The sequence below is a fragment of the Bison bison genome, unplaced genomic scaffold (genome assembly GCF_000754665.1).
Source record: "Bison bison bison isolate TAMUID 2011002044 unplaced genomic scaffold, Bison_UMD1.0 scf7180017864503, whole genome shotgun sequence".
NCBI lineage: Eukaryota > Metazoa > Chordata > Mammalia > Artiodactyla > Bovidae > Bison > Bison bison.
Window position 1 is genome coordinate 6,941,691 of NW_011495061.1, and position 12,822 is coordinate 6,954,512.

Consider the following 12,822-nt stretch of genomic DNA (forward strand, 5'->3'; position numbering starts at 1 on the left):
CTTTTTTTTTTTTTTTTTTTTAAACTTTACAAAATTGTATTAGTTTTGCCAAATATCAACCATGAATCTGCCACAGGTATACATGTGTTCCCCATTCTGAACCCTCCTCCCTCCTCCCTCCCCATACCATCCCTCTGGGTCGTCCCAGTGCACTAGCCCCAAGCATAGACTTCTTAGGAACTCATTTTTTAGACACTTGCATCCAAATTTAAAGCTTACCCTGAAACCACTCTCTTAGCACACTTCACCACTGTCTTTTTCCAACAGTACCCTGTCCATTAGTGCTCATTTTACCTGTAGATTTCTGGTTCTATAATACGCCTATGTGACTTATCATCCAGAAAATCCCCACAGCTCATCAGTGAAATGTTTTGATGGACCGCACTATAGAAAGTCTCCAAGACTAATGATATGGCAATATTATTTTCCAAAGTGCATACTCTTTTTAGTGGGGGATATTCAGAGCCCACTGATATATTTGTATCCTGTATACATGTGTTCCAGACTTCAAGTCCTGAGGAACTTCCTTCCCATACCTATCTCCACTCTCTCCAGGATCAAGTGCTCTCATTCTATTGATTCCCATTCTTCTTTCTGCCTTTGTGTATGCTCAGATCTGTCCTATACACTTTCAAACTCTCAGTGGACCACACTACTTCTTGCAATTCAATTTAAACATGTCTTATTAAGCACTAATCAGCCACACAACTCCGGGATACAAAAAAAAAAAAAAATAGTCTTTTTATCCTGAAGACAAAGCATTCCATGTTTTCGAACCAGATATTCTTACCTCTCAAAATTCAGATGACTCAAACAAATGGTCTTAATCTGCTGCATTCACTTCCAATTCTTTCTCCTGTTTAAAGTTTTACTATTTGTTTTATAATACAACATTCTGGCTGAAACAATTTTGGAGTAAAGACTATCCTTGATATAAATTCTCAAAGGATAGCATGGTGTATTAGAATACAGGCATCAGGAAACTTGCAGTCCAGGATAAAAGCTGTGTGACCATTCACAGGTAACAACATGTAGCAGAGAAGGGTTGTGGGAACATGGGCACATTGGTTCCTCATCCATAAAATACATTGAGTCAAATGACGTATAGTTAACTTTCAACTCTAAAATTTTATGAAACACAAAGATCTTCACTAACTCCACATCTCACAGACCTCTATCTGCCACCCTTGACGCTGAGAAATAGTCCCCCCACTTTCTATGACTCTGGATACCAATCTCCTCCACCTCTGTGTACCTGGATTAAGATTAGCTTCATGCAACAGAAAACTCTAATTTCTAGCAGTTTAAACACAAAGTAAACAAACAAACAAACACATACAAAGTTATAGTCTTAAAAAAAAAAATTCCAGAGGCAGCTATAATAACCCCACTATAAGTCATTAGGGACCGAGGTTCTTTCCAGCTTTTTGCTCTAATTTCCCCAGGATGTGGGCCCTTATCTACATGGTTTAAGATGACTCCAGTTTTTATACCAGTATGCCAGTCTCAGGATCCACTTGCCTGAGAGAATCCCAGAGATGGAGGAGCCTGGTGGGCTTCCGTCTATGGGGTCGCACACAGTCGGACACGACTGAAGCAACTTAGCAACAGCAGCAGCAGCCAGTCTCAGGAAAGAAAAAAGTAAGAGAAAAATACCCTCATCCTTTTAAGAATACTTCTGGGGATACTGCATGTATTATTTCCAATTACATCCAACTGGCCAGAACTCATTCATGTGTTTCTATCTGTTAGTAACTTGAAACAGTCTCTCCTGCATGGCTACAAAACTAGCCAAAAATCAGGGGTTTTATCACCATTGAGAAGAACTACTACTATTGGGGAAATTAAATCTCTCTCTCAACTCCCCAACTCCTTCTTCTGTGGTTCCTCTTATTCTCCATCTTAGTAACAGTGTTCCCCAAAGATCAGTTCTTGGTCCTCTATTCTTCTGTCTCTACAGAGACTTTCCTTGGGTACTCACAGTGACGCAGATCTATCTACTAATGACTCTCAAGTCTTTGTGGTCAGCCTCTGCCTGTCCATCTTCTGAAGACTCCATCTAGATAACTGTCAAGTAAAACCCATAATCTTCCAAGCCAAAAACACAAATAAGTAATTTAATAGAAAAACATTTACAAACTTCTTAAGTCCTGGTATCAAAAAACATCCCAGACCTCCAAGTTTGGAATTTTAGTCACTTCTGCCTCTTTCCATAAGCCACGGTTTGTAGGTTATACAGATTGTCGAAAAAGAAATGAAATAAATTGGACTATATAAAGTTTATACAGCATATGACCTGGGATGTGCATTTAGCAAACTGGCTTTGGCCCCTTCAACTCTCTAATGTTCTAAAGTCACCATCCTAATTATCAAGTCCATGAGTCTGTCATACAATGTGAACACCCCTCCCAAAAAAAAAAAAAAGAAAATGCATATATGTTGAAACCTAAATCTCCCAATGTGCTAGCATTTGGGCCAAAGTGATGGTACTTGGAGGTGACTAGGGCATGAGGGCAAAGTTCTCATTACAGGGATTAATGTCCATATCAAAAAGACCCCAAAGAGCTCCCTTGCCCCTTTCAATGTAAGGACATCATGAGAACACAGCCATCAATGAGCCAGGAAGCGAACCCTCAAGAGACCCTTCCTTAGAGTTTTATGTATTTTCCATATGTTCAGTTCAGTCACTCAGTCATGTCCAACTCTTTAGGACCCCATGAACCACAGCACGCCAGGCCTTGTTGTCCATCACCAACTCCCGGAGCTTACTCAAACTCACATCCTTTGAATCGGTGATGCCATCCAACCATCTCATCCTCTGAAATTCCCTTCTCTTCCCACCTTCAATCTTTCCCAGCATCAGAGTCTTTTCAAATGAGTCAGTTCTTCACATCAGGTGACCAAAGTATTAGAGTTACAGCTTTAGCATCAGTCCTTCCAATGAATATTCAGGACTGATTTCCTTTAGGATGAACTAGCTGGATTTCCTTGCAGTCCAAGGGACTCTCAAGAGTCTTCAACACCACAGTTCAAAAGCATCAATTCTTCAGCATTCAGCTTTCTTTACAGTCCAACTCTCACATCCATACATGACTATTGGAAAAATCATAGCCTTGACTAGATGGATCTTTGTTGGCAAAGTAATGTCTCTGCTTTTTAACATGCTGTCTAGGTTGGTCATAACTTTCCAGCCAAGGAGTAAGCATCTTTTAGTTTCATGGCTGCAGTCACCATGTGCACTGATTTTGGAGCCCAAAAATATAAAATCTGCCACTGTTACCACTGTTTCTCCATCTACTTGCTATGATGTGATAGGACCAGATGCCATGATCTTAGTTTTCTGAATGTTGAGTTTTAAGCCAACTTTTTCACTCTCCTCTTTCACTTTCATCAAGAGGCTTTTTAGTTCCTCTTCACTTTCTGCCATAAGGGTGGTGTCATCTGCATATCTGAGGTTACTGATATTTCTCCTGGCAATCTTAATTCCAGCTTATGCTTCATCCAGCCCAGCATTTCACATGATGTACTCTGCATATAAATTAAATAAGCAGGGTGACAATACACAGCCTTGACATACTCCTTTTCCTATTTGGAAACAGTCTGGTGTTCCATGTCCAGTTCTAACTGTTGCTTCCTGACCTGCATACAGATTTCTCAAGAGGCAGGTCAGGTGGTCTGGTATTCCCATCTCTTGAAGAATTTTTCAGTTTGTTGTGGTCCACACAGTCAAAGGCTTTGGCATAGCCAATAAATCAAAAGTAGATGTTTTTCTGGAACTCTCTTGCTTTTTCGATGATCCAACGGATGTTGGCAATTTGATCTCTGGTTCCTCTGCCTTTTCTAAAATCAGCTTGAACATCTGGAATGTCATGGTTCACGTACTGTTGAAGCCTGGTTTGGAGAATTTTCAGCATTACTTTACTAGCATGTGAGAGGAGTGCAATTGTGGGGGTAGTTTGAGCATTCTTTGGGATTGGAAGAAAACCGACCTTTTCCAGCCCTGTGGCCACCACTGAGTTTTCCAAATTTGCTTCCATAATGAGTGCAGCACTTTCACAGCATTATTTTTCAGGATTTGAAATAGCTCAACTGGGATTCTACCACCTCCACTGCTTTGTTCGTGGTGACGCTTCCTAAGGCCCACTTGACTTTGCATTCCAGGGTGTCTGGCTCTGGGTGAGTGATCATACTATCATGATTATCTGAGTCATGAAGATCTTTTTGTACAGTTCTTCTGTGTATTCTTGCCACCTCTTCTTAATATCTTCTGCTTCTGTTAGGTCCATGCCATATCTGTCCTTTACTGTGCCCAGCTCTGCATGAAATCTTCCTTTGGTATCGCTAATTTTCTTGAAGAGATCTCTAGTCTTTCCCATTCTACTGTTTTCCTCTATTTCTTTGCACTGATCACTAAGGAGGGCTTTCTTATCTCTCCTTGCTGTTCTTTGGAACTCTGTATTCAGATGGGTGTATCTTTCCTTTTCTCCTTTGCTTTTCATTTCTCTTCTTTTCTCAGCTATTTCTAAGTCCTTCTCAGACAGCCATTTTGCTTTTTTGCATTTCTTTTTTCTTGGGGATGGTCTTGATCCCTGTCTCCTGTACAATGTCACGAACTTCATTCCATAGTTCTTCAGGCACTCTATCAGACCTAATCCCTTAAATCTATTTCTCACTTCCACTGTATAATCATAAGGAATTTGATTTAGGTCAAACCTGAATGGTCTAGTGGTTTTCCCTAGTTTCTTCAATTTAAGTCTGAATTTGGCAATAAGGAGTTCATGATCTGAGCCACAGTCCATTTGTACAGCAATGGTATACTCACTCAATACATCTTTATTAAACATCTACTATGTGTCAAGCACTCTTCTTTGCATATAATTCAAATAGCATATAACAACTATTTTTTCCAGTTTGTAAAAGTAATTTTTCAAAAAACAAGGTTTTCTTTCAATTCAAATTTAAAACAGAAAAATGAAAAAAAATCAACTAAAAATATTATTAATTACATTTTATGAACAAACACAGTTTAGTATATTGAACAGATAATTCCAGGAACATTCTGGAATTAAACACAGCATATTTCAGAATCATAATATCATAATGCTAGCTTTTAGAGCGATGTAGGTAATAAAATCATGCTAACTCAAGAAAGCTTTATAACAAAGGTTTGTAGACTCAATTAGGTTTATTCTTCATTCACAATTCAAACAATTATATAGATTTGGTGAATTTTGTCCCAGTAGGTTTTTATAGAGAGTTTCAGTAAAAATGACTACTGAAAGGATACAAAACTATTTAAATACCTAAAAAAGCTATGGTACTGGAGAAGACTCAAGCGTCCCTTGGACTGCAAGGAGATCAAACCTAAAGGAAACCAACCCTGAATATTCACTGGAAGGACTGATGCTGTAGTTGAAGCTCTTAGTACTTTGGCCACCTGATGTGAAAAGCCTACTCTTTAGAAAAGACCCTGAAGCTGGGAAAGACTGAAGGCAGGAGGTGAAGGGGATGACACAGAATGATATGGTTGGATGGCATCACCAACTCAATGGATAAGAGTTTGAGCAAATTCCAGAAAATAGTGAAGGACAGGGAAGACTGATATGCTGCAGTCCATGGGGTCCCAAAGGGTCAGCCACAACTGAGCAACTGAACAACAACAAAAAGTCATTCCAATTAAAACATTTGCTCTTCAAAAGCTATCGCTAAGAAAATGAAAGGGCAAGCCACAGACTGGAAAAATATATTTGCAAAACATCTGATAAAGACTTGTATCTAGAATTTTATTTTATTTTATTTTATTTTTTTAACACCGACCGCGGTCGAGCCCTTCTTCACGGCCTCCTGCGCGTACTCCACTTGGAAAAGGTGGCCGTCGGGCGAGAAAACGGTGATGGCGCGGTCGTAGCTCATGCCTCTAGAATTTTAAAACTCAATAAAAACAAGCCAAACAAATGAAAACTATTACATAAAGAATGGATAAATAAGAAGGTCCTACTGTATAGCACAGGGAACTATATTCAACATCCTGTGATAAACCAAAATGGAAAAGAATATAAAAATGAAAAAATATATATATGTATAACTGAATCACTTTGCTGTACAGCAGAAATTAACAGACACTGTAAATCAACTATACGTCAACTAAAAAAAAAGAAGCCAAACAATCCAATTTAAAAAAGAGCAAAAACTTGCTCAGACTCTTTACAAAAATATTCCAGTGCAATAGGTGCAAGAAAAGGTGCTCAACATCATCAGCCACTAGGAAAATTCAAAATGAAACCACAATAAGATACCACTACATTCCACTAAAATGGTTAAATTTTTAAAAGTAATATAAATAAAATTTAAAAAAATAACTGGAAATCTCATACACTGCTGGCAAGTACGTAAAATGGCACAGCCAGTTTGGAAAAAGAGTTTGGTGGTTTCACATAAAGTTAAACAGACACTGATCAAACATGTGGTGCCCTGGGACAAAAGAACAAGATGAGCGAGAAGGATCTTGGAATGCAGGAACAAAAACCACCGGACTCTTATCACCCTTCCCGCCATGTTGTAACCATCGTAGAATCTCTGAGTCCTCCTGAGTAGTATGGCCTGTTCCCACTCCCATCCCATATAAGGAAAAGGTATTTGGCTTACTCTTCTCCTGCCCTGTATGTTGTTGTTCTATGTTTAGTAGCTAAGTCATGCCCGTTTCTTTGAGACCCCATGGACTGTAGCCCACCAGGCTTCATCCGTCTATGCAATTTCCCAGGCAAGAATACTGGTGTGGGACTTCCCTGATGGCAGTGACGCAGTGGATAAGAATCTGCCTGCCAATGCAGGGAACAAGAGCTCAATCCCTGGTCTGGGACGATTCCACAAGCCACAGAGCAACTAAGCCTATGGGCCACACCTACTGAGCCTGCGTGCCACAACTACCGAAACCCTCACCTAGAGCCTGTGGTCAGCAGCAAGAGGCTACGACAGTGAGAAGCCTGTGCGCCACAATGAAGGGTAAACCCACCCCTACCCTGCAACTAGGGAAAGCCCTCGCAAAGCAATGAAGACCCAAAAAGGCCAAAAATAAATAAATAAACAATATGTTGATTAAAAAAAAAAAGAATACTGGCATGGGTTGCCATTTCCTTCTCCAGGGGATCTTCCTAACCCAAGGATTAAACCCATGTCTCCTGCATTGGCAGGTAGATTCTTTACCACTGAGCCACCAGGGAAGCCCTGGTAGAGGGATGTATATATGTAGTTCATCCAATCAGCAAATGACTCGAAAGACCCCTGCCTTACTTCTTGTCCTCCAGCTATACAGACCAAAAAGCCCTGTTTGGGGTCTGCTCTCCCTGACTAGCAGGAAGTGGGCCTACTGTACAGGCAGCGATCCCCCCTCCCCTGCTCTAATAAACTTTAACCGTCCTTTCACTCTGCCTCCTCTCTGAAAATTTCCAACCCGCACACATACCATGACATATGACCCAGCAATTTTTCTCCTAAGTATCCACCCAAGAGAAATGAAATCAAATGAACAAAGATCTTTTTGCAAATATTCAGTGTAACTTTGTTCATAATAGCCCAACACCAGAAACTCAAATGTCCACCAATGGCTGTATGGATAACAAATCATGTTATATTTAGCAATAAAAAGGAATTGACAGTACATACAAGATGGGTAAGTCTCAAACATATTTTTCTAAGTGAAAAAAGCCAGACATAAAAAACTATAATTTAATTTATAAGACATTCTAAGAAAGATAAAAAAGTAAGGACAGAAGATCAGTGATTGCCAGAGGCTAGGGAAAGAATTAACGGTACAAAGGGGCACAGAGGAGCTTTCTGGAGGGAAGTGTTCTATCTATATCTTGCCTGGCTACACTTACACATACATCTGTCTAAACTCACTGAACTGTTCAGTTAAAAGGTGGATTTTACTGCATGTAAATTTTACATCAATAAGTATGACTAAAGAAAAATTGGGGCTTCCCTGGTGGCTCAAATGGTTGCCTGCAATGCAGAAGATGCATGAGATGCGAGTTCGATCCCTGGATTGGAAAGATCCCCTGGAGAAGGGAATGGCAACCCACTCCAGTATTCTTGCCTGGAAAATTCCATGGACAGAGGAGCCTGGCAGGCTACAGTCCATGGGGTCGCAAAATTATCCCAAGTTAAAAGAAAGATACACTTTGCTATCGAGATTCTGTGATTTAAAAAAGCTGCTGGATTTTGTTCCTTAAAAAAAATAATCTTCCCTTTCTCTGCTGTGGGATACGGAGCAGTCATTATAGCCTGGCGGGAGCGGTAGTATCAGAGCCCAAGTGAACCAAGAAGGTACTCCATGTGGGAAGGAAAGGCCAAAGGAGATGAGTTCAGTCAGAGTCCAAGCACTGCAAGGAGGGTGCCAAAACAGAGGGGCAACCTGGAATAGGGCACTGGGGAGTATGGAATGAGGATGTCTTCCTTCAAATGGAAGCCCAGTGTCGTGTGTCAGACCTAAGTAGGGTAAGAAGTATATCCACAGACACTGGGTAAGATAACATGGGGAGCTAGAGCCAGAGCTGGTTGAATAGGGTGTCCCTGTACTGAGACATCCTGGTAAGGGCTATTAGGTCCTGACAAGGGCAGGATGTTGGGAGAGACAGAATGAAGAATCTGAGCCCGACAGAGACAGGAAGGCATCCAGGAGGGAGAGAGTGGTAGCAAAGATGAAAGCCTGGTGTAATACATGGAGATTGAACAAAGAAGTAAATATAATAAGGATAATGGGAGCCAGATTTCTATCAGAGAAGAATATTACAAATATGAAAAAGGGAAAAACTTGAGTGGACCCAGAAGTGTTGGACTGAAATCGGTGATATTGGTAGGAACTCAGAATTTTTTAATATATATAAATAAATATAGACATAAACGTGTGTGCATGCATGCATGCTCCATTGCTCAGTCATGTCCAACTCTTTGCAACCCATGGACTGTAGCCCACCAGGCTCCTCTCTCCGTGGGATTTCTCCAGGCAAAAATAAACTGGAGTGGGTTGCCATTTTCCTCCTCCATGGGATCTTCCCAACTCAGGGACTGAACCTTTGCTTCCTGTGTCTCCTTGTATTGGCAGGCAGATTCTTTACCACTGAGCCACCTGTGTGTACCCATACATGTATTCCCCAGCTCCGTCCATTAAGAAAGCCTAAAAGCAGTAGCAACACAGCAGCAGTAAACACACAAGTACTGAGATCTTAGCTTCTTAATGTCATCCAGAATTAAAACAATCCAGGTCTCCCTAGAGAAATGGCTGATTCCAGCACTGAGGCAGGGACAGTACAAGATAAGACCAAAACATCTTCTTATGCCAAAAAGTTAAAAAAAAAAAAAAACACTCAAAGTAAAACGCTCACAGTGGGGACATGTCATAAAGACACAGAAGCCAGACTGAATGGGCTCTAGTTGGCCGAATGAGGAAAATTTGAAGAACTAAATAAATAGTAACAATATAACCCAGCCAAAAAAAAGAAAACCATGAATCCATACAGATATAAATGCATAAAGGAATACATTACCTGTTTGATGAGGACCAAGACACATAGTTTCAAAGCAATCCTCACGAAAAACATTAGCTATTTTTTCTTTTTCTTAATTTTTTAACTGGAGGAAAAACACTATTAAATATTAACTTTGGGGAATTCTCTGGTGGTCCAGTGGATAGAATTCCATACATCCACTACAGGGGACACAGGGTGAGGAACTAAGATTCCACAAGCTGCACAAGGGACTGCCCACAAGGTGGGAAGAGGTAAAGAATCCACCAGTCAATGCAGGAGACCCAAGAGACTTGGGTTCAATCCCTGGGCTGGGATGATCCTCTGGAGTAGGAAATGGCAACCCACTCCAGTAATCTTGACTGAGTTGACTGAGAAATCCCATGGACAGAGGAGTCTGGCAGGCTATCGTACATGGAATAGTAAAGTGTTGGACACAACTGAACATGCATGCACACAATCTTCATTAGGGTCAGGATTATGAAAATCAAGAGAAGATGAGGGAATCATTTCAGATTGAAGAAGTCATGAAGCATATGGCCAAGAATGTACTGAAAGTAAATGAGAACTTAATGAAATTCATCACCATCAAGTATGCAAGCAATAAACTCCTAAAGATCAGTGTGATTCCTCAGCTAAGCTCCAAAGCTATCCAAGAGCTTGCCTCACCTCTGATGAGATGACCCTATGGCAAATAAATGCAATATATGATTCTGAATCAGATTCTTTTGCCAGTAAAGACATGGCATAATCAACAAAACTTGAACCAGTACTGAAACAGGAGGGGAGGGGGCAGAGCATAAACTTTAAAAGAATGACACAGCCTGAGGATGTGACAATTAGATTAGAACCAAATAGGTCCAAGATGGCCAACAAGCTGACTTCCACTACACCTTGAGCTTCAGTATAAGGCTCACTGTAACACATCAGCAAGCTAAGTGACACACCCTCTGGCGCCATGACAGGTTCGAAGCCAGCCACCAAAGACCAAAAAGTGATTCCTGGAAACGTGTACCCCTTACCCAAAACAATAATCCTCCTACTCATTAGCGTATGAAATTATCCAGCCCATAAAAACTAACCAAGCCATAATTCAAGGCTGTTCTCTTTGGAGATGGTCCACACTCTGCTTGTGGAGTATGTTGTTCACCTGCTAAGTCGGGTTCGATTCTTTGTAACCCAATGGACTGCAGCATGCTAGGCTGTCCTCCACTATCTCCCAGAGTTTGTTCAAGTTCATGTCCATTGAGTCCGTGATGCTATCTAACCAATTTATCCTCTGCCATCACACTCTCTTTTTGCCTTCAATCTTTCCCAGCATCAGGGTCTCATCCAATGAACTGCCTCTTCTATCAAGTGACTAAAGTATTGGAGCTTCAGCATCAGTCCTTACAATGAATATTCAGGGTTGGTTGTGGAGTGTGTTTCTCTCTAAATAAATCCACTTATCTATCAATTTGTCTCTCACTGAACTCTTTCTGTGATGACACATCAAGAACCTGAGCGTAGTAAGTTCTGAAACCAGGTGTGTGTGATCACAGTTAACAGATGGTGGGTTTTCAGCTGGGTTCCAGTCTCGCAGGTGGGCTCAAGTCCCAATCTGAGATACACTGTTTCAGTCTGAGAACTACATGAAGTACTATGTCAGTGTAAATTTCCTGATGTTTGATGACTGCACTGTGATCATGCAGGGGAATATCCTTGTTCGTAGAAAATACACAACCTGGGGTGATAAGGGAAGGCATCAGGTCAGCACTTCCTAAAGGTTCAGGGAGAAAAAGGTTCTTTGTACCATACTTGCAAGTTTTCTGCAAGTTTTTCATTGTTTCCATTTTTTCTAAGTGAGAAAAAACTCAAAGTCGCTAAAAATGAAACAATGTTAAATACAAACTCTGCTTCTCCATATTGTCAATCTTGGTAAGAAAGAGATAGCAGACTACGCAAAATTACTAGGAAATAAATAACACTTTGTGTAGTCAGAAAATATTTAAAATATAGCCCAACCCTTCTCTTGCTAATCTCAATCAGGTCAAGAATAATTAAAGACTAAAAACTTTAAAAAGTCTCCACTAAAGGAAATTATTAGGAGAGGAACAGTGAAAGGGGCACTCCACCAAGAGTGGGAAGAACAATGGTATTCTGAAGCTACAAATGACTGTAACCATCAGCAAAACACAATCTCAGCATCTCCTCTGAAAAAGGAAGGGCTGTCTAGCTGAGACCTTAAATTTCTTGTAAATTACCCTGAAGTTACCCTGAAATAGATGTGCTTCCCCAATTCATTACATTATGCTTAGCTACGCAGTAATACAAAAGGAATACAAAAATAAACGTGCATAAACGTTGAATTCTCTTAAATTGTGGAAATCCCTCCATTAAAATACATCTGCCAGATTGTTACCTAAGAGGATAATTCTGCGACGAATGAAAAGGCTAATTAAAACACTCATTAAAGTGAAACAAGATCACCTGCAGCGATGTGCTGACGGTCCTTACTTAAAAGATCGTATTCAGACTCCTTTTGAAATGACCGTCAGATTTGTCCTGAAAGAACAAGGAGCATTTCCTAGAAATGTTCATAAGTTCAAGGATCCTTTGCCCTCTCTCGGTACCATGCGTCCACGGGCGCGGTGACTAGACGGGCCCCCACCAGCTCAGGGGTGAGATAGCACTGGACTCTCAGCACTTCCTTTAGGAGAGGACAGCCCCCTGCGTCATTCGTTACTCACTCAGGATGCTAGGCAGAAGTTTATCCCCGAGGAACTTAGCACAGTTGGCTCCCGCCCTCCCAACCCTGAAGCCCTGACCCAAGCCCGCCGGCACCGGGGCGATGCCCGTGGTACCCGGCCAGTTTCAGAGCGAGCGCCACGGTACCCAGACTCGCATCAGCTGGGCCGCCCGGGGCCCGGAAGACGAGGCCGCCTCCTCCTCCTCCTCCCTCGCCCCTCGTGCTGGCCCCTCACGCCCACCGCGAGGCTCAGCCGGGCCATCAAGGCCCGACGCCGAGTGCCAGGTCCACCGGGGCCGAGACCGGCCCTCCCCGCCTCCCGGCCGCGATGCCCAGCCCAGAGGAGCCCACTGGACGGCAGCCGGGGGGCGGGGGCAGAGAGGCCCGGGGGCGGCGCCCGCCCCACACCCTTACCTGGCTTCTCGTGGTCGTAGCCGACTACGATGAAGTAGTCGGCCAACCTGGCCATGGCCTCCGCCGCCGCGCCCGAGAAGCAGGTGCCCGTCGCCGCCCTCGCCGCCGCCGCCCACCGGGCCCGGAGGGCTCAGCATTTTCCCTGCAGCAGCAGTA

At 42.1% G+C, this 12,822-nt stretch overlaps 1 protein-coding gene across 1 annotated transcript in view; it reads right to left on the minus strand.

The window, feature by feature from the left end:
- The window catches only part of SBF2 (SET binding factor 2), a 502,701-nt gene extending 489,879 nt beyond the window's left edge, over positions 1-12,822 (minus strand). Inside the window, exon 1 of the mRNA XM_010829324.1 lies at positions 12,667-12,822. Within this exon, the coding sequence (XP_010827626.1) occupies positions 12,667-12,721 (55 nt within the window). The 5' untranslated portion in view covers positions 12,722-12,822. The remainder of the gene's footprint in view (positions 1-12,666) is intronic.